Here is a 24,211-nt window from a genome sequence, read left to right on the forward strand (position 1 = left end):
TACTGGATTTTCTATATGATGCAATTTTTTTCATTAAGAGATCGATCATCGATTACTTTTATTTTGTGGACCATAAGATGTAAATTTTAGAGGAAGAAATTTTAAAAAAAATTTCACTCTAAATACACTACTAACACATAAATGCACACACAACACTTTATGCACTGAAAGGCACGAAAGGGGTCAGACGCGCATTCGGGCACGATGGGGTTCAGACGCGCGCAGGGGCACGATGGGGCTCAGACGCGCACACGGGCACAAAAGGGTTCAGACGCGCACACGGGCACAAAGGAGTTCAGACGCGCAACAGGCACAAGAGGGTTCAGACGCGAACACAGGCACAAGAGGGTTCAGACGCGCACACAGGCACAAGAGGGTTCAGACGCGCACACAGGCACAAGAGGGTTCAGACGCGCACACAGGCACAAGAGGGTTCAGACGCGCACACAGGCACAAAAGGGTTCAGACGCGCACACAGGCACAAAAGGGTTCAGACGCGCACACAGGCACAAGAGGGTTCAGACGCGCACACAGGCACAAGAGGGTTCAGACGCGCACACAGGCACAAGAGGGTTCAGACGCGCACACAGGCACAAAAGGGTTCAGACGCGCACACAGGCACAAAAGGGTTCAGACGCGCACACAGGCACAAGTGGGTTCAGACGCGCACACAGGCACAAGTGGGTTCAGACGCGCACACAGGCACAAGAGAGTTCAGACGCGCACACAGGCACAAGAGGGTTCAGACGCGCACACAGGCACAAGAGGGTTCAGACGCGCACACAGGCACAAAAGGGTTCAGACGCGCACACAGGCACAAGAGGGTTCAGACGCGCACACAGGCACAAGAGGGTTCAGACGCGCACACAGGCACAAGGGGGTTCAGACGCGCACACAGGCACAAGGGGGTTCAGACGCGCACACAGGCACAAGAGGGTTCAGACGCGCACACAGGCACAAAAGGGTTCAGACGCGCACACAGGCACAAAAGGGTTCAGACGCGCACACAGGCACAAAAGGGTTCAGACGCGCACACAGGCACAAGAGGGTTCAGACGCGAACACAGCCACAAGAGGGTTCAGACGCGCACACAGGCACAAGAGGGTTCAGACGCGCACACAGGCACAAGAGGGTTCAGACGCGAACACAGGCACAAGAGGGTTCAGACGCGAACACAGGCACAAGAGGGTTCAGACGCGCACACAGGCACAAGAGGGTTCAGACGCGCACACAGGCACAAGAGGGTTCAGATGCGCACACAGGCACAAGAGGGTTCAGACGCGCACACAGGCACAAGAGGGTTCAGACGCGCACACAGGCACAAGAGGGTTCAGACGCGCACACAGGCACAAGAGGGTTCAGACGCGCACACAGGCACAAGAGGGTTCAGACGCGCACACAGGCACAAGAGGGTTCAGACGCGCACACAGGCACAAGAGGGTTCAGACGCGCACACAGGCACAAGAGGGTTCAGACGCGCACACAGGCACAAGAGGGTTCAGACGCGCACACAGGCACAAGAGGGTTCAGACGCGCACACAGGCACAAGAGGGTTCAGACGCGAACACAGGCACAAAAGGGTTCAGACGCGCACACAGGCACAAGAGGGTTCAGACGCGCACACAGGCACAAGAGGGTTCAGACGCGAACACAGGCACAAAAGGGTTCAGACGCGCACACAGGCACAAAAGGGTTCAGACGCGCACACAGGCACAAGAGGGTTCAGACGCGAACACAGGCACAAAAGGGTTCAGACGCGCACACAGGCACAAAAGGGTTCAGACGCGCACACAGGCACAAAAGGGTTCAGACGCGCACACAGGCACAAAAGGGTTCAGACGCGCACACAGGCACAAAAGGGTTCAGACGCGCACACAGGCACAAGAGGGTTCAGACGCGAACACAGGCACAAAAGGGTTCAGACGCGCACACAGGCACAAAAGGGTTCAGACACGCACACAGGCACAAGAGGGTTCAGACGCGCACACAGGCACAAGAGGGTTCAGATGCGAACACAGGCACAAGAGGGTTTAGACGCGAACACAGGCACAAGAGGGTTTAGACGCGCACACAGGCACAAAAGGGTTCAGACGCGCACACAGGCACAAACAAAAAAGGATTCAAACACACACTGTTAAAAAAAAAAAAAAAAAAAGCGGGTTCAAACATGCACACTCCTCATCCTTAGCACTGCAGAATTTGAAATAATGTAAAAACTTAACTAGAGGTACTTGCAAGGCATTAAATGCCAGTGGGGGAAAGAAGAGGGGGTTGCTGACTTCATCAAGTCTCACCTTTTTCCATCCACTACACTACCTTAAATTCTGAAGAGCCAGGGAATGGGGTGAGGGCACATCACATATCTCTTCCATCCTAGCACCCAGCGACTCAGGGGTTACCTCGCCTGAAAGAGGGGAGTCCCCTTTCTCAGACCATGGAAGCTATTCTCTGGTAGTTATGTATAATCAACCAGAGAATAATCCCATCACTACAGATATCATTAAATCCAGGGATGGGGAGGATCACCCCCAATCCTGGCTTCAATAAACTCAGTGGAATCCTTATTGGAAAGAAGGAAGTCCCCTCTTTAAAATGATATGGCCCCTTAGTAGTCATTGTTTTCTGATCATAAGTGATCACCAGACAATAATAACCTACAATACAGAAAGTGCTAAATCATCTAGAGGTTCTAATGCTCAGATATCCTCCATCCTGGCTTTAATAAACACAGGGGACACTCATTTGATTCATTAGCTTTTCTATTTTTTGACACGGACTATCCATATTATTCCTATATATTTTATGCATTTCATTCAAGACTGTGCAAAATAGTAAAAATAAAAATCATTTTTTATGTGCAGATTTCATTATCCAATCCTATGGGCACAAACCTGCTTTTTGCTGTGTTGGAAAGGTGGTTTGATGCTAAAGCAAGTACTTCTTGGTTGTGTTTAGAGAAATAAAAATGCACATTTCCTTTTAGTTCAATTCCACTAAAAAACAACAATAGTGTGAGTAAATACCGTTATTACGGTAAAAGTGCGCGTAAATACCGTTATGACGGTAGTTTTCTCATTGGATTTCAGCTCGCAGCTCCCTGAGCCACGAGCTTACTATTACCGTAATAACGGTAATAGTTTTAACGCCGCGGAAATACAAAAGAATTGAATATGCCCCTTAAACTTAAGCTAGAAAAATATCAATAACCGTAGTTTTTTTTACAACTTTGAATGCAGGAAAATAAATTTGCAAAAATGTCTAGACTGTCATCTAACGATTGTAAAGAACAAAAGTGGACTTCTTCTGCACTCCCCCTTTTTGAGCAAAATAAAACCAGAGATACTGTAAACCCTTTACTTTCACAGAAGAGCAACATTCCAAAATAATGAGAAAGCCGTAGGTATGTATTCTAAATGGGGATTGTAAATAGTATTAGATAAATAAAACCCAGAATAACATCATGAACCTGTTTAAGTCCACAGATTGGGATTTAAATAAACAAATAAGTGAGGATGACTACCAAGACATCTAAATATTCCTCATATTCCCACTAATCTATAGACTACCAAAGCCCCTCCTCCTGACTGGAGCCAATCCCCTCAAATAAAACCAAATAGGACCATCACTATGACAGCTTACAATGAGGTTTTCCTAATTCAAATTAGTAAAATATTTGCATTTTTTTTTCTCCTCATTTGATCTTGCTATGTTTAATATATAATTTTTGCTTAATTTTAGTGTGTACCATCTTATTCTATATATTTTAATAATGGAGAACAAACTGTCTTAAATATTCAAAGACTGTAGAAAATGAACAATACCATTTGTCTAACGTACATCTTTACGTATAAAATATTCTCAATCTTGTTGTTAAATAAAGCGATATGGAATATGTTGGCGCTATATAAATAAATGATGTTGATGATGATGATGAAATAACAACACAGACTCTAAGTTATGTGTTAGAAAAGCTAATACAATTATTTATAAAAAAAAGAATCCATTTGGGCCATTTTGGGTCCATTTCCCTTGCTGTGACAGTATGTATAAGCAAACTAAATGATATTTTCTGGAAAGAAAACACGGTATATTTTTGTGGATAGCAAAAACACAAAATTACTGATATTGATGTTGGAATATGACTAAACCACAAAGTGCCAAAATAGGATCAGCACAGGGGTGAGAAAAGCCTCAGTGGTGAAGGAGTTAACGTATATGGAAATACATGCATACATAAAGAGACACATACTGAGCACAGATTGAGTAGGGTGTATGCACAATCTATTATTTAAACATTCACACACATGTATAAGTCATTCAGTATAGAAAGACACTTTTTTTCATCCTTGAGTTTCAGGAGAGAATGATAATAACTTTAGACGCTGTATGGCCAGATCCTATCACTTAGTCAGCTATGTGAGCCTGAATTAAAAATCCTGGCACTCGGCACTTTGGTGGAGCAGCGGAACGGCAGTGTGTATCGCCACCTTAAGTAAAGCAACAAAACAAATGCCGCAAAGAGTAACATCAATTAAAATGCGGATAGAAAGAAATCTGAAGACAGGTTGCGGAAATAGTGGATGTTGGCCAATCGTGACTAAATTAGGCAGATGTTGTAATGTGCACAGCCAATCTGAATGTAGTCCGGCCTGATCAAAATATATTCCCATGAATTTGAACATATGAAAATCTGGTTGATCTGTGACTGACGCACACACACACACACACAGTACATTATGGTGTCATTTTTTGACCAGAGGATGGAAATCCCTTGTGGTATTGTCAAATGTGGTCATTCGTCACAATCAGTGAACTACCAAGATCTGTGGTCCAATCTACCACATAGCTGATCTTTCTATGATGGGTCCAAATGAGCATATCTGACTACGTGGACAGCTTTACCAAAGTACTGTTGATTAAAGCAAGAAGCGCTAACAAAGCGTCTACGCCAATATAGCTGGACTCTACAGTCATGCGAAATGGTGAAAAAGAATGGATATAAATAAATAATTGATTGTAAAATTAGCCATTTTATACAAAGGTTTAATAATAAAAAGCTTTGCGTCTCTGGTCATTCCATGTCACCACACTATGAAAGTACCAATTCCTTTTTTAACTACCCTATCAGAGTAAAAACAAGACTATCAGAGATGACTATAGTGTTTTTTTTTAATGTAACATTTTCCATGGCATGAAAACATATTTTACAAATTTGTCATTTATAGAAGTGTCTCCAACAAGGCTGTTAATTTCATTTTTTACTTGTTGTATTTAGTTCCTCACAATATTTGAATTTACCTGGATGTGTCATGGTCACAGTATCCTCATTGGAATTATTGTTGTAGATGACCACAGCTGTGGCATTGTGGGAAGTGGCTCTTAGGATCTTCTCTTTGAAGGTGCAGTTTCCACGGTGCAGTAGTGCGATCCACTGCTTGGTGTTCGGAGGCACGGGGAAACGAATGTGAGAGTCGCAGCCTTGTCGGTCTGGAGCTGCGGAAAGGAAAAGAGGGACATAATTAAACTCTGAAGAAGAAAAAAAATCCAAATTTGTGTAAATGTGCACTTTTAAATGAATCTAAGACAAAATACAATAGGCCTCTCAAACCTCACCAGTAAAATATCACTAATAATAGTCCCCTTCACAGCGGCGCACGGAGGATTGTCGGGGGGGGTTTCCCCCCGCCGACCCAAAAAAAAACAAAAAAACCCCAGAGAGAGCTGCGCATGCAGCTCCGTTTCGCCAGCGCTGTCCTATACAGCAGCCGCGGCGCTGTCTAAGAAGCGTCTGCTGCGGACGCTTCTTTGACAGCGCCGCGGCTGCTGTATAGAACAGTGGCCACTTAGTTAGCGCAGGGGGGTTTCTAGAGACTCAGAAACCCCCCCTGCGTGCGCCACTGCTTCACTGGAATGACTCTCTCGCTTCTTTCGTCAATCCCCTAGGCTGTGCACCTTCTAACGGGCAATTAAAACTCATCTGTCGCTCAAGACCTACCAGCCGTCCACCTAACCTTCTCCATGCTTACTCACTTCACCTCTCTTCCCTGTTTGCACTCCTCTAGTGCTTTATCCCCTCCCTTTACTTCTCTTGTGCCTGCTGTTTGTTTGCCCTCTCTTTAGTATGTAAGCTCTTATGAGCAGGACCCTCTACCCTCCTGTATCTGTACCATTTCTTCTCCTCCAACTTCACTGTACTAGCTAGGCTTGGAGCTATTGGAGTCTTGGTATTACTCGTCTTTGTTCTGTACTGTTTTACCCTGTATGGTCTACTGTCTGTACTCTGTACGGCACTGCGGAAATCTTGTGATAATAATAATAATAATAATAATAATAATAATAATAATAATAATATAAATAAAATCTTACATCTCAAACTACTACAAAAACACACTCATTCTCCCCACCATAAATAACCACAGCATAGGACTTAACATATATTTTTTATACATTTATGTCTCACAGGCACGCTATAAGCCACCTCAGCACAGTTATATCACTGATGGAAGTGTGAGAAGACAACAACACAGGAGGCGGGAGTGTCCATTTATCTCCCTCAACCCATGACCACAAAAAAAAAAAAAAGGTAAACCCAAAAACAAATTTCACAAGATGAGATAACATACAAATAATAAAATATGTAAGAATGAAGCAAGTAGTGTAGTTTCAGGTTTTCAAATGCCATGCAACTTAAAAAAAAAAAAATGACTTAGTGAAGCTCTTTGCAATCCAAAACATTTAAAACCCTCTGCGTATGTGCATACGACAGCTTTTCCATCTGGTTCACTCGGTACAACACGAATCAAAGTAACACAGGGCAATAAAATCATAGAAATGGCGCTAATGCATTGATAGCCTAGGGCTGTCTTATGGGTATTGGGAGCACAGATGTAGAACATCATTGTGTTAGTCTTTGTCACAATGTTACCACGGTGTAATGGCGTTGGTCATGGTATCGAGTCATTAATTTATTATGGACGGAGGTCTAGGTCACAAAAAACTTTAAAATGTGGCCATCAAAGGTGCACTTGGTTTAAATTACACCCAGAAGCAAACATATCTCCATATAGCAGCAAATAAAGCATATCTGTTCTATCTCTTCAACCTTACAGTGACACAATAACTGGCCAAGTGTGTATCCAGCATACAATCCTGTCATTCAGGCTCAGGGGCGTCAGCCTTGTCAGTCATCCAAGATAGAGAAGCGCCAACCTCTTACTAATAGGAGATGGCAATTTGCAGAATGGTAGCACAGATAGGTTTAGTTCTTTAATGTGTATATTATAGCTAATACCAAGGCCTGATTAAAGAATCAGGCCATCCTAGGCTTAAAAGCTCGTAGTGCCCCCTCGCCTACCATACCAGGGTAATATGCGGTAGATAAATGGCTCATTCTCTTCATCCTTTACCATGGGAATACATCAAGATTAAAGCCTTACTACATTTTTCTAACTATTCTCTTATATTTTAAAATGAATTCCAGTTTATACCTTTCACCCCCAATAAGCATTATGTCCTAGGCTGCAGCCTAGTCAGCCTATTGCATAATCAGGCCCTGGCTAATACACAGAATGCTACAGTCCAATGGTAGCTTTACTTATATGTATCCCTATCTCTTTCTGCTACTGTGGTCTGCCCATCATGGGGGAGAGCAGCTGGGAGTTGTACGAGGACCGTACAGCAATCTTACCGTAACTGGTACTAACCTGCAGAACATCTGCTTTCCCACGCAGGGACTTCTGCTTTCTACAGCTTTAAGCTGCTATCACACAACCGCTCTGTGCCACAGCGTAAAACATCTCACAGGTGCTTTCCCGTTGGTTTGCTATACAGGATCTACTTCCTACATAGAAACCCCAAAATCTCTACCCAACATCAGCTGCTTCATAGAGATAAGCAGGTGAAAGTCAGTGAGCTAGAGAGGTCTTTTTGGTGCATTTAAAAACACACATGATATAAGAAAATATATATATTGAGTGGATAAACCCTTTAAAATGAAGTTTCTGCTTTGTCTTTATGCTATTTGTTGGACTAGCACGAAAAGAATACAGAATATAGTATAACAGTCTAAAAAGAACGCAAGTGACAACCAATTAAGTCTTTTGGTGGCTTCTTTTCAAAGTCTTATTTGTGATTTAACTAAAGCATTAGCTCCGTGAGGAGAGAAATAAATCTTTGTTCTTTATATAAAAACAAACACTGCACCATGTATATTGGAGCTCTTTGTTCTTCCAGGCTGCCACAATACCATTGCCGTAGAGAGAAAGCAATAAAATATCTAAAATTCACTTTACAACGGTATCATGCTGATTCAGTGACCAAGAAGAAAGACCTTCCTTCCCCACTTCTGTAGCGCATCCTTTAGTAGCGATCAAAGGGAACTGGCTGTTATGGGCGGCAATGACTAAAGAGCTCATTTATTTCACTATTTGATGTACAGATATTCAATTAACTATCAAATGACAAGACAGCCACTTAGGACATAACGGTTATTTGAGATTCAGGTAACAAGCGACTTCACAGAATATAACAAACTTAAATTTTACCACAAAGGCCAATGGTGTGCTATAGAGAATTGGTTTAGTTTCATTTACTTCTCTATTTTTATTCACGTTCAAAGAAACAAGCTTTATCTATAGAATGAGATATGTTTCCCTACATATTAATATTATATTTTACTAGAATATAAATTACAGTTAATGAGCACCTGTTGGCTGCACACAGTGAAGACCACCAATATCTCAATGTTCATAAGAATTTGGCCAATCAGGTCACTAGGATCCTTTGCCTCATGAATCATTTATCCCCAAACATGCCATCAGTCCTGATTTTTGCAGGACAGCTTTGTTTCCTGGCTGTCAAAATGTATATGAGCTTCCAAAAATATGGGGCAATTTCTCTAGAAACAGGCATCATCTAGGGCAAATCATGGTGTGACCCAGTTGTAGTTAAGTCTTGCTCTCATACATAGTGATTCAATAAGCTAACAAAATGGCTCCCTATACTCTTTCTGTATGTGACAGGTGTACTTTAAGTGGGAGCTATGTGTTTATATATATATATATATATATATAAATATAAAAAAAATATATATAATCTCTCATGATTATTTAAAAAAGAACATTCGAAGCAGAACCCTATTCTAATTACCATTCACTAGCCGGATTTTAAAAAATGAATAAATATATGAAAAATATATATTTTGTTACAGATGGGGTACAAATAAAAATAAGAGACGGGGAAAATTAAAACCAACGTCAAAGCTATAGAACTCTTATGGTTTGTTTGTGGTTCTCAATATTTAAATGTTCTACCAGCATAAAATGTGTGTTATGGACATTACCAGGTTAGCAGATGGCCTTAAAAAAATCATTCACCCTCCCTCTACCTGTACAATGGTGGTACCTACCCCATAACCATCATCTTATGGGCTCAGTGGACCCCTAGTGAAAGACTTCCACACAAGAAAGCCCAGTGTGATATCAAAGTTCCAGAGCAGTAATGATTGGTGCTGGGGCTTCGCATCGGGAGTTCCACTGCGCACATGAGAACTTCCTTTCTGGAGGCCTGATTCTTTTCAAAGCCACTTTGGAGAAGTGGTTTATCCTTTTAGATCCACTAAGTCCTGAATATTTATTATAGCTAAAACAGAATCTATAATCCGCCACCCTTCTACAATGGTCCCCCTGCCCACCTTAACAATATCTGTACAGAACCTCACTCGTATTCATCCCTTCCTCACACACAAGACAGCTACAATACTTGGCCAGACTCTCATGTCATCTACAAGTGTACTGTCCTCCTCTGTGGTGCTCCATGAACAGACTGGCTACACTACAGCCAGACACCTCTCCTCCCATTCTTCTGTGCCCAGTTACATTATCACTTAGCCCCCCCTCCCCCCAATAACCAGGCTTCAGAATGCCACAAAGAAAAGTAAAGCCATTTATCAGGTCCTATACCTGGACAACATAGCGAGCTTACACAGAATGTCAAACATTCAAAGGTTTAACATATTATAGCTTGTAAGACAAAAAGACAGGAATGGAAAATATGCATTTTTCGTATTGGATTATGCTGTATTTTGGTTTAACAATGAGATTGTGCCATCAATAGTGGAGAAGGAAAAAAACAGAAACTTATGATTGGCACACTAGTCATGTTCCTGTCCAGATTTGCCTTGTGGAAAACATTAGATCTGGGACGGACGGGAATAATGGATGCACATTAAAATCCTGATCATGTGCAACCTGCAGCTGCTGCCTGTTCTCCCTCACTGGGTAATTTCTCATTTTCAGGCTGAATGCTAGAGGTAACACACTAGGTTGTTGGTTTTTTTGTCCAGCCGGTTTGAACGTTATGTGCAATAAATTATTGTTCGTTTGTCTGCAAGACAATAAATTATCGAAATTTCTCCTGTACAGTTTACAAAATATATCATTATTCAGAGGCAAAAACAACAGCCTGGTTTGGTAGATGCCTAGACAGACTTCACAGGCATGAAAATAATTCAGCAGAGGCAACAGACCTCTGACACAGGGTTAAGTAAACTTACCAGTCCATATTTTGTTGAAATATTATGCTCAATCGTTCTGCCTATTAAGCTATGAACTAGCTATGTATCATGGGAGATGTGATTTTTGATGTGTCTTTTACTGCTAAATTGTTAATTACAGCCCAACATTGACACATAGGTATCAGCCATCGTCCAAAGCTCAGACACACAGTAGATGCCATGTCCATCTTTTAAAATGCAAAAGTATACATTCAAAGGGATTCTACCAGTAGTAGCTAACATCAAAATAAACGGAGTTGGTTTTTTTAACAAAATACAACTTGTAGCTATTTGATCGATCAGCCACTGGTTTTTTTTTTATTTAAAGGAAGAATCCAGTCATGAAATATAAATACATAAATGATATATAAATACATACATTACAAAAAAAATAAAAAATAATGGAAAAAAAGCATTGCAGGACTGAGACTGGTTGTGTGAGAAAAGCTGATTGGACATCCTATGGTAACATGTGACTTATCCAATGTTTAATGAAAACCTACAGCCGTTCTATGTTTGAAAAGAACAACAGACCAAGACAGCTACTATATCAAATCTTTACACATCCAAGTGTTCGCCTTATACATGTTGGTCAGTGTGAAACATAAGCGAGTCCAATGAGCTATCCACAAACGTCCTACAGTCTTTTAAAGTGATTTGATTACTCTTATATTCACCTTTCAACATGATAGACACAAGTCATAACACATGGCAATTATCAGTAGCTTAGATCACACCAAAGGTTGAAGTCTGACACCACAACTGAGGAGCCAGGATGACACCCAGGAAGCGTACAGTAAACACTGGGATTCCAATTAAGATAGTAATAAATTATTGTATCTTTCACTTTAGTAAAAGGTCATAGAAGTGATTCATTTGGGCAAGAGATCAGACACCCAATCCCTGTACACAGCATGGGTGAAGCAGCAGTTATCCTTCGCTGTAACTAAAGGCTCAGATACTTACCCTAGCTCACTAAAATAATGACACAACTATCCTCCACCTAAATAAATACCCAAAAGGAACACTGCAATCCCTCTCACAAGCATAAGAATGCGCCCCCCTCTTTAGACAAGCACACTGTCTAAAACATGTATGGAATCTCTTATCCAGAAACCCGTTAAACAGGAAGTTCTAAAAAACCGAAAAAGTATAAAGAAAAACACAAGTATCTCTTTCAAAAGAGTCAACGTGAAGAGCAACAATTTATTGAAGGTAAACCAAGAGGAAGTTTGTGGAATGACAGTGGTAAGTTTTAAATAGAATTTACAATATTTTAGGCATGATTCTCCAAATAACAAAAAAGGCCTTAATCTGGAAAATCCTTGGTGCCAAGCATTCTGAATACCTGTGCTGTTCGTTTGGGGTTGGTGCAAAGAGGATGACCAATCACAAGTCACAAAGACGAGCTTGCGGCTTCTGTTTGGTCCTCTTGATCATATATTCCCTCCACAATCATTTTAAAGCGGTGAACAGATTAGATTTTCCGGTTTAGGTAGCGCTGCAGATTTCAAAGGGGTAACACCCAACGCATGACTAAGGAGATAATCCAGGAGTCATGTTCGGAAACAATAACCTGAAATTCAACTACAGTCATGTATTTCGCAGGCATACAGGGAGAATTTTATGGCATTAAGCGCACAGGAAACGTGTGCTGTATCCTATAGCAACCAAGTCTGTCAATTTTCAAGTAGGATTTAGAAAATAAAAGCAAAAATAACCTTACATTCTATGGATTACATTTCTTTCACTGCACCAATTTTCATAAATATCCCTAGCAGTGTGAATGTGCGGATTATCTGCCAGATCATGTCGAGACGGCGTATAAATACTAATGTTTCTGTTTAAACAGATTCTGCATGCTCTGTGTTTGTAACAAAGGAGACCGTATTCTGAAGACTCACAACATCCGGGATTAGCTATGGGGTTAATATGTACACCATACTTCTAATATCCTTATAGACAACAGTACCACTCATAATGTATTTAGTAATTAATACATAGGTAATGACATAGCCAAGTATTGTTTATACAGATATTTAAGGACAGTTACACCGTATAAAAAAGTCAGGAAAAAAAAAAAAAAGCAGACTTAACAATGATTCTTGATGCTCATAACTAAAAAAAAAGTATAAATATAGACTTTCCCAGCACAGTGTGTTCCATGTGCAGTTTTCTACTGCAGTTTCTTTTTTGTTATTTTTTTTTTCACATTTGCTTTAGGCATGACTGAAATATGAATACTAATAATTGTAGGAATGTGAACGGCAGCATACTAAGCATTCCCTGAAAATAGTTCTGCCAGGATCCAGCCTTCCTGGCTGTATGGGACCTGGATACAAATTCTGAGGAGGTCTCAATTATCTGAGAAGAGAACCCTGACAAAATCTGCAATAAATGCAACAAATTGCAGTCACAAAGAAACTAGTCTTTACATTAGACTGCATTTATGCAAGAACGTGGGGCAATCTACTGCGGATTATACCATCACATTTCATGAATCTTGCTATCAATAATGTTGGAGAATCTGCAACAACTGTTGTTATTTGCTGCTCTGTGAGAATACAATGATGCCATTTTGGAGCCTGTTGGAAAGACATTTAAAGTGGTTTAGAGAGTGGAAAGTGGTTTAAAGAGGGGTGAATGTTGGGGAGGATTTGGCAGGAGCTACAGTGACCAAGACCTATCAGGTGACTTATGCAACTCACATCACATTTGTGCATGATTACAACACTCCTTGAAGGTGATTTAAGCTGCATTACCCCCCTAATCTATTCCAAAAACATACTAGTAGGTTATCTGGCTGCTATCAAATTGACCCTAGTCTCTGTCTGTGTATGTGTGAATGTTAGGGAATTTAGAGTGTAAGCTCCTATGGCGCAGGGACTGATGTGAGTTAGTTCTCTGTACAGCTCTGCGGAATTACTAGTGCTATAATGATGATGATATAGCTGATGATAATGATGAGTTACGTGCTCCTTTACCCTCCCCCAGAAACCCGGGGGACGCTCCATGAACTCTGAGGTGAGTCTCACAGCCTCAGCGAAAAGCTGCCACTGAGGGAACATAGCAGAGGTTGCGAGTAGGTGAAACAATCAGAAGCCATAAAATATGAGATCACGTTCTTTCCACACAGCCAATTTAAAACTCTGAACTTAAAGTTGTTCAGGTTCTATATCACAGAAACTGGGGGAGCTCGGAGAAGAATGGAACAGCCCCCGGGGCTCCAAGGAAGGAGCAGGAGAGCGATATTTAACAACAAGTTAACCCGTGCATGGTACTCATGCATTCTAGTCAAATCAAGCTACTTAAGGTGTTAAAAAGGTTTTTGTCATCTTCATCGCCACACACACACGCCGCTAGGCTTTTATATATTAGATAATGCTAAGAATTTAGTAGGTCAGTGTAGTATATAACTCCGCCCAGCAGGTGGCGCTGCAGCTTGAGCACTCTGTCACCCGGTAGTTTTTTCCACACACACACACTAACACAGCATGTGTGTTCATGAGGTAAAATTACCTCACGAAGATGAGTTTGAGCCCTCAACTCGTAAATTTAGCCATTACTACCCCTCCCACGGGGGGAAGGGGGGATGATGGAAGTTAACTGACTTCACTATTATAATTTTTTTGTCAAATAATGTCAGTATACCAAATTTCAGGTCAATTGGATGAGCCCTTTCTGAGAAAAGTTTTTTCCACACACACACACACACACACACACACACACGAAGCTAGGCTTTTATATATTAGAAGATAATGCTAAGAATTTAGTAGGTCAGTGTAGTATATACCGGTAACTCCGCCCAGCAGGTGGCGCTGCAGCTTGAGCACTCTGCCACCCGGTAGTTTTTTTCACACACACACACACAAACACACGCCGCTAGGCTTTTATATATTAGATAAGGTGAAAAACAGACTGGGTATTCATGAAGTGGAGCAAATATGCAGGAGCCAATGAAAATAGGGGACATAAGAACCCTTACCATAAAAAGCTCATGGGGTAATTCTACATAAACATAAACTAGTAAAGAAAGAGCAGAAAAACAAAACAACATGGAAACAGAACCTGTGGGACAGTAAATGGGGGGGGGGGGGGGCGCAAGCAAATGCAGGAAAGAGACAGGAACTGGCAGGCTTGGGTATAGGAGGGGAATACACAGGGCCATCTTAACAACATTATGGGTCCCCGGGCAAAGCAGTGCATCGGGGCCCCTAGATATAGATATAGGTATAGGTATATAGATGTATACAGATACAGATATAGATATATAGAGATAGAGATAGATAGATGTACTTGCTCAGTGACCCTTGTAGGTTTTTTTTGCAGGTTTTTTCTTATGCAGGATTATTTATTCTCATTAAGAGCCATGCCTATGGAGCCACCTTGCCCGTGGGGCCCCTGGGCAGCTGCCCATCGTGCCCAATGGAAAAGATGGCCCTGTCTGGGCAGGGAGGATCAGGAGAAGGGTTTAATAATATAACAACGGATAAATTAAACTATGGGACTTATGAGCCATCTGAGGTCTATTCTGTTGGACCCCCAAGAAGAGAGTTGGGAAGAGGGGTATGTGACTCATGCCATACAAAAGGAAAACTCGTGCTTCAGACCGTCTATCGCTTGGGGCAGTGTTGTAAGGTTAATACTATGGATTTGGAGGAATTTACATTAAAATGAGATAATTTGTCTAATTTTGTGAAAGCATTTAACAGATTGGTACGTGAGACCACCATGTTGGTAAGTGTCATGAGCAGAACATCTGCAAAAAGAGCCAGCTTACATTCTTTATCTTTTATTCTGATTCCCGTTATAGCAGGGTTCATTCTAGTTTGCCAGCGCAAGAGTTTCCATACAGAGTACAAGAATGAGCTGGGAGTGGGCATCCCTGCCTAGAAAGGCTTTTAATGCTAAATAGTGCGGAAAGGAAACAGTTTATCTTTATTCTAGCAGAAGGGAATTTATATAAAAGATACAAACTTTTGGGAGCCATTCCCAGATGCCCCGGGAGCCCTTACAGAACACCCCAATCAATTCTGTGGAAGGCCTTCTCTGCATTAGTCAACAGGAGGATCACAGAGGTGCCTGAGATATAGTAATTGAGGTATAATTATCATCATGGCTCGAGCTTCAGCTTTAATATTCTTCCATTTGACAGCAGAGCATTATAACATGACCTGCATCTTCCAGCTACTAAATAACAATATAAATCTGTAAAATGTGAGTGTACTTTTTATTTTGTTAAAACTTTAAAATGAAATAAATGTAGCAATAACTAAGTTGGGTAGATACAGCGATTGACTATATTTTGAGCTAAAACTTCACTAAATCCTTTTTATTAACCGAAAGTTTTAAAGCCAAATTCTTTCTGCATATTCTTACCCAGACGCCACATACCTAGGTAGAGTCATGATATAGCTGCAATCTTTCCTTGACAAAGAATGGCTAGATCGTTCCCATGGTAACTAGTTTCTGTAAGAATGTATAATGTTTAACTTTGTACCAAATAGAGAATGAACAGCAGATGTCTTTAATCAATTTCATTTAATTTCATCTTTGGGATCCAAAGGCTCCAGGAGATGTTGATTAGGGATGTTCAGAAGGAAACGTGCATCAATGTTGCCCTCTAACCCAATGTAATATGTTCATGGGATCCTCACTGTTACTTGAATTAAGGGAATAAAACTGTTTGACAGCTAGGAGTGGAAAGGGTCTGTGTCTATTACATCATGCGGTGAGGATCACACATTTAATGTATACATATATGAAACATGTTGAATAAACATCTTGCATCTGACTTCACACATAACAGAGGCATTAAGACTTTTGTCTGCTGGGGCCCTAAGTGTCAGTGTTCCATTTTTTGGGATCCCCAAAAAGGTGGTCCCCAACGAATGTATTGTACATACGACAGTACGTACGATAGGGGACGGAAAACACAATCTGCATTTGGTCCTAGGCCAGGCCTCCTCAGGGGAAGAGCGTTACTTCCCAACGCAAGCGCCCTTTTTTAACGTGGTTTTGTCCACATGTCACCACCTCATCATTTTTCTCCATCACCTCATCCTTCATCTTCATCGCCACATCCTTCATCAAGCTACTTAAGGTGTTAAAACCCCCCCACTGTCACCCCCGGCAACCACCAACCACTCCCAACTGTCACTTCTCCTTCAAGAAATATATAGGTCAGCGTAAACTCTGCCCAGCAGGTGGCGCTGCAGCTTGGTTTTTTTTTTCCCACACACGCCACTAGGCATTTATATAGTAGATATATATATATATATATATATATATATATATATACACACACATATATATATATATATATATATATATATACATATATATATATATATATATATATATATATATATATGTGGGCTAATGTAGATTTGGACATAGGTCCGTTTTATTTGCGTAAAAATCTGCATTATTTTTTTTTAACTGCGCATGCATACCAAAACATTATCCTGCATCCGCATGCAGTATTTGATGCATGTTACCACTCCTTACGACTGGAGAGGCAGAACTGGGCATACAAGGCAGACAAGTATAGGCCAGGTACAGAAAGGGAGTCTTCGGGAAATTGAGACTGAAATAGAAATGGTCATAGATACACCTACCATGAAGCGGATATCTTTTGGGCGCTGGAGGGCTGGTGAACGAGGAACAATGTTGAAGATGCAATATTAGCAGCACTAGCACTGGGTAGACTGCGGATTCACCTTTATAGAATCACGGTTTGCATTACTCAACTGATATTTCCACTTGTACTGTGGCAGGAAAGAAGATTACATTTAATGTTTTTAAACGGGGAAACATGTTTGCATTTAAGTGAATTAAATGTATAAATATTTACATTTTACACTGAAAATGCAACTTTCACCATTATTAATGATACGGTCAAGACAATATTTATGATGCATATGACACTTTATACACAATATATTATTGTAAACAAGCAGTGTAGTGTGATTTTGGCATTTACTACTAACACTGGCAAGCCAATCTGCGCTCTCTCTACACAATCCTGGGGCGCAAGTACACACACTTGTTGCTCCTGACGTATACCAGACACAAACACTAGTGATGTACAGCTGGATCCGTATAATGAGATGTGCCCGACTGAACATATCCACGTATATGCGCCTATTCACATGTGTCTTTTCCTGCATAAGGTTGCATCCAACTCTGCTTGATCCCCATAATGTTCAATATCTGTCAGAAAGCAGCTTCGTTGTATAGACTTTCCAACCCGTTTCGTGTTTTCAATGACACTGACCACAACTAAGGCTGGAGCAAGCTTTACTGTAGCATTTAATTCACCTTACAACCAATTACCGCCCACCACTGAGTGAGTTACCACATTGAAACAAATGGATGTGGTGTAATAAAGAATATGCATTGAAGACTACTCAAAGTGTACATCCAAAGCACTTGTAAAGACTTGTAAAGAGATATAAAAGACTTTCATTATTTAGTTTTACTCATTGTACCTTGACGACAAATAACAGTTTCCCCTTCTCTAGAGAGTAAACGCCTATAGGCAGTGACTTAAACATTTTGTGGTTCATGTATGTTTATCGCTCAGAATTTCTGTGAATCACAGTTATTCTTTATGGTAAGTGCTAAAAAAAAGTTGTGCTTTATAGAGGACTGTGATGACGATGAAAAATAGGAGCAGACTCATTGCTGGTTAACTGGGGACCTGCACGTGTTAAATACAACCTCACTGCTATGTTCAGAAGTCCAGACATATTAGTGATCCTTCCTAGACACCCGCATCATGTGAATATCTTATCTGGACTGAACTTTGTAGATGTGTTTATGGGGACACTTGAAGCAAGTAATTACAGCTGCACTACAGTTAAGTGGGTTATAATATGGCTAATGTTTAGAGGAGGGTGGATGGGGATGCACTGCTCTGAGACACTAAGGTCATCTTGGAAAGTCATTCACCTACGCACTGTATTTACTGCAGCAAGCGACAAGATGCAGGGTAAGAATTTGCAGAAAGCAGCAAGATACGCCTTCTCCCCTTTTAAACCGATCCAAGCAGCAGACCTGTGCAGTTTTGGAGATCAGACACTATGGCACCATAGCTCCCAGAGCATGCAGAAGCTTATGGGCAGCCGGAAGCTGATTGGATGCGGAACAGCTGGCTGTGAAATTGGCAATTCTGGAATGTTTTTTTTGTGCACCACAACATTCCAATAGATCTCTGTTGGCCATTATTTTAGGATTTAGCATGCTGCATGTTCTGTTCAGTCAAAATAATGGAAAGAACAAAATAAAAACACATCTGAAAATAAATGCAAGGCTGAATAAACCCATACAGTAGTAGACTGTTATCTTTTATTTACAATAGAAAATTATTTCCATTTTGAGTTCCTTTGTAAGGTGGCTGCTCTTTCCAGCATCCGAAACCAGAAAGAAAATTCACCTATTGGATGTAAAGTAAAATGAGGAACGATCGCAACAGTGTAGTAGTTTTATATAATATGGTACCCAATGAGATTAATCTTCATACATTTATTAAGGTGCTTAGAAGGTCTATCTGTTCAGCAGTGGCCAAGCTGCAAAAAACAGATATAAAACCAGATTGAAGAAACCCAGATATAAAAAACACAAAGCCACCTCATGGTGTAGTATTTAAAAATATATATTATAACACTTAAATAAACTCATACATTGATAAAACTATATTGAATCTTAAATGGATGCAACCACAGATGATGACGGAAAGTCCTCTATGCTTTAGGAGTCTATGCCGGTGTTTACTCTGAGTTACGAGTCCCGGAAGTGAATCAATATACAGATGCCATACTTACGTCACGGACAAAATTTTCGAGCACCTGATAGATAGATAAATAAATAGATAGATAGATAGATGATCGGCAAGAGTGTTTAATGAGTTTATTTAAACTATGCTCCAAGCTTTTTAAATCTAAAACAACCATAAACTGAATGCAGTACTGATAGTTCTTTAGAAGTTTCTTGCAAAGTCATATTTCAATAGTAATTGAACATATATTGTTACATCAACCACATTGCCCAAGCAGATACATATACTGTACACCAGTGAAGTCTGAAAACATTAACAATACAATTAAATTGAAAAGAACAAATCACATTTAATTTCATATAATTTGAAAACAAATTGTTGACTATTAGTAAAGTAAAGCGAACTAAACCCCAAAATTAAAGGTGTCCCAGTCATCCACCAAGCCATAACAGTATGCCGGTGTAAGGTGGTTTTAGCTGTGTGGTAGTGAGACAACATAACTGAAGTACTATGGTAAATATCTTGCAGTTGAGAAGGAAAGGGCTAAGCATATAGGCACTGACAAACCATGCCAGTGGAATGGGTTTCACGCTAACTGGATGTGGTGTTGTGAAGTGCTTGGGGTACAAGATAATGGGTGGCTGGTCTATTATGAAGACAGCGGAGGTTGTTTGGTAAGGATAAGATTCTCAGAGGAGAGTCAGCACAGTGGAGATATATCCCTAAGTTAAAAAAAAAATAATTCACCCCATTAACTGTGAATTTATAATACACAAGATACGTGAACATATGTTAAATACAATTTAACCCGTGCATGATACTCATGCATTCTAGTCAAATCAAGCTACTTAAGGTGTTAAAAAGGTTCTTGTCATGCATTTGGGCCTAGCCCAGGCCTCCTCAGGGGAAGAGCGTTACTTCCCGACGCACGCGCCCTTTTTTAACGTGGTTTTGTCCACATGTCACCACCTCATCATTTTTCTCCATCACCTCATCCTTCATCTTCATCGCCACATCCTTCATCAAGCTACTTAAGGTGTTAAAAACTCTCCACTGTCACCCCCGGCAACCACCAACCACTCCCAACTGTCACTTATCCTTCAAGAAATATATAGGTCAGTGTATAACTCTACCCAGCAGGTGGCGCTGCAGCTTGGTTTTTTTTTTTCACACACACGCCACTAGGCATTTTGTTAAATATCCTGTAAAATATATCTTTATAATTGAGGATTAGCGACTACATCATTTATACTTGAACAGCAGTGATGTCAACCTTCTTTAGTTCAAATAGAAATTTGTGTAGTCTAAGAAATTATTGTTAAAAAAAAGAAAAAAAGATTAAATGTCACCATAGTCCTGTGAATTGTATAAAGACTTATGCTTGTATTACAGTAGGGGGGGCATTACTCCCATTAAATCTGTGACTGTGCCAAGATTTGACACAGTTTTACTTAAATGCACATTATAATAACGTCTCTGCTGTTTCATTTCATACCACATTTAATAAGCTTATTTTAGATGCCTTGATACATCAAGTTTGCAGACCACAGCATTATGGGGTTAGGATTTTCTTTTTCTCCTCTGTTGCACAAAGTAATGGGCTCTGCATTTCTGAAGCTTCATATCTTGTATAGAAACTGGAACTATTACGTGTATAAGAAACCCAAACCTGGAAATAATCACCCAGGTCAAGCCGTGTGCTGGCCAAACATGTACGCAGTGTTGAAATGTCCCTGGTTAAACTGATTGAAATACATTAAACCTCAGGTTGCAGGGTCAAGTAAACATGATGTCTGCACATTGTTTATGGGGTTACAAAATATTTGTGCAACCTTTCACATAATACCAAGGACAATTTGTCGTTAGATCGACAGGGAGTTAGGCAGTCATTCACAAATGACTGCCTAGTTTTTCATACAATGTTTGTATTATCAAAACTCCAACAACAGGCTGCTGTGCTTAGAACACTACTGCTGCATAGGAACAAACTGTAAAAATAAAACTACATTCTTCCCTAATGTAAATTAAATTATAACGAGACCCATGCGGGATGTGGGTGTGAAAAGTTAATCTACACAAAACCACCTGGTCTCCCTAAAATGGCTAAAAACCTTCTCTAAAACACTAAGTATTAACTACAACCACTAAGATTTACTTCAGGAGCAAGACACTCTTGGGAAGTCTTCAATTACTCCGAATTATCCCAAAATGCAATCACAATCGAATTTAGTTACTTACTGTAAAGAAAACAATTCCCTGCATAAAATATAGCGCTATAAAAACCACCAAGCCGGATACGCAAATCCTTATCAACACAAAGACAGAATGTTATTACTGTAGACTTGAGACAAAAAAAGTCACAATGCTTATTTAAATAAGAAATAGTGATAACAAATTGACGAATAAATGCAAAACAGTTTCTTAAAATAAAATACATAAACAGTCAACAATCACATACTAGAAGGTCTGGATAACTCCTCAGGTGCAAACCACCCCCCTTTCTTTTCTTTCCCAGAACTCCTGTTATCTGTTGCACTGCTGAAAGAGGTGCGTCAGTGTGCTAATCTGATTTATTGAAAATTGATACAGGGGTCTTCACTAACATGTATTATAGGAAGTATTGTGTTGATCAATTATGTTTCCCATAAGGAATATACACTGAACTTGCACCCAAAGTCTTTACACTAAACCTCTTTTCTACCCATCTCTGGCCTGTCCAGAGAGGTTGAAAACCATGAATGGCATTTTGATCACTTGTTTAACGTGATCAAATAGATCAACAACATGACAAGAGACAAGATTCTGGATTTAAACATAGATTACACCCCGGGTGACTGTCTTTTTCCTGTCACTTGTCCTGTTGAACATTTTGGGAAGCAGACAGATCTATTTCATAATTATTCTGATTAGGCTATAATCATGAGAACACTTAAAAAAAATAATTGAAAAATGTTTATAATCTATTACATAACTCTTCTATGACATTTCTGTGCGGCTGCAGGGGTTAATCCCCACTTCCCACTCATGCCACCAGGGCCACTATAACTAGAAGGTGGAAAGAGCTCTCTTTGCCGCAGCCACACTCACCCACGCTACATGATTGGACAGGTGCTGTGGCCTATCCAATCATATGCCTTCCACTGTGTTGCACAGAATGCTATGAATGGGGTGTAAGGCTCTATTGGGGCACTATTGAAAGGGGGTTCTCCCAAAAGTGGCTACTCTTTCACAAAATTAGAAGAAACATGTCATGAGGCGTTAAGGTAGAAAAACTAAAAGTATTATTTATGCAAAACTCCACCAGATCCATTCCACAACTTGTTCAAACAAGTGTTAAAATATGTGAAACATTTTGACAACCGTCTGATGTGGCTGCACCTTTGTTTCAGTGATAACTTGTTGTCTTAAGTATAATAGATGTTAAACTGTAAAATACAGCCAGTAGGATAATCTACACTAATTATTGCGAGTTCCATATAGACAAAGATGCAGAAAAGCAATGGCCAACCAGGACACAGATGAAATCACAGAATGAATGAGAGTTTGTACATATATATATATATATATATATATATATATATATATATATATATATATATATATATATATACATACACACACAAGTTAACCCGTGCATGATACTCATGCATTCTAGTCAAATCAAGCTACTTAAGGTGTTAAAAAGGTTCATGTCATGCATTTGGGCCATAGCCCAGGCCTCAACCACCAACCACTCCCCACTGTCACCCCCGGCAACCACCAACCACTCCCCACTGTCACTTCTCCTTCAAGAAATATATATATATATTTTTAAAATCTTTATAAACACTTTTAACAATTAACAAATTAAATTAACAAATTAAAAACATCTTAGTATACCAAATTTCAGCCCTTTCTGATTTTTTTTTCCACACACACTAAGAATTTAGTAGGTCAGTGTATAACTCTGCCCAGCAGGTGGCGCTGCAGCTCGGTTTTATTTTTTCCACACACACACAGACAGACAGACTAACACACGCCACTAGACATTTATATATTATATATATATATATATATATATATTATATATATATATATATATATATATATATATATATATAGGTTTTCCAATAAATAGACACCAGTTTCATGGAGTTTTAGCATTCAGGTTTTTATAGTTTAAATCTTGTGATTTCTCAAATAGTAAACTGGTTTTCATTTATTTTTTTCGTACTTCTTGTTTTGACATAATAGAAAGACTTACAAACATGTCAGGATGTAAATGGATAGCTTGGTCAAAAAAAACTCATGTCTAAGCAGATTTCATGCAACATACCTATTCATCTCACAACTCTGTAGTCACATTTAATAAGAAAGACTGGAAAAGTTGTATCTCTAATACAGTAACCCATTATACACATACATGCAAATTCACCTCTTTTGAGCTATATACCCAAATGAATATATGCACACAATATAACACATATATTATAAGGAGGCTGACCACAAGGCTGAGGGGTGGGTGGAGATCAGGGGGTAAATTTATCAAACTGCGGGTTTGAAAAACTGGAGATGTTGCCTATAGCAACCAGATTCTAGCTGTTATTTTTTAGAATGTTCTAAATAAATGATAACTAGAATCTGACTGGTTGCTATAGAGAACATATGCACTTTTTCAAACCCGCAGCTTGATAAATTTACTCCCAGAAGTAAAAATGAGTCTTGGATAGAGAGGGTGTAAGTCAGGAAAGAGAAAGGCAGATATACAGAAGTCTTGGATAGAGAGGGTAGGGCTATTGACACCACAGTAGCTGGATGATCATATAGAAAGAGCAATGGTGGGAGCTAGGTATAGAGATCACCATTGATAGGATTGTATTGCATGTATATGTACACGA

At 40.0% G+C, this 24,211-nt stretch overlaps 1 protein-coding gene across 3 annotated transcripts in view; it reads right to left on the bottom strand.

Annotated features, from left to right (window-relative positions):
- Nucleotides 1-24,211, bottom strand: part of RNF130 (ring finger protein 130) — a 187,163-nt gene that overhangs the window by 125,185 nt on the left and 37,767 nt on the right. For all 3 annotated transcript variants that reach the window (XM_075210030.1, XM_075210032.1, XM_075210031.1), the window contains exon 2: nt 5,299-5,493. In XM_075210030.1, coding sequence (XP_075066131.1) covers nt 5,299-5,493 — 195 coding nt within the window. The remainder of the gene's footprint in view (nt 1-5,298; nt 5,494-24,211) is intronic.

Source organism: Mixophyes fleayi, chromosome 4, assembly GCF_038048845.1.
Source record: "Mixophyes fleayi isolate aMixFle1 chromosome 4, aMixFle1.hap1, whole genome shotgun sequence".
Lineage (NCBI taxonomy): Eukaryota > Metazoa > Chordata > Amphibia > Anura > Limnodynastidae > Mixophyes > Mixophyes fleayi.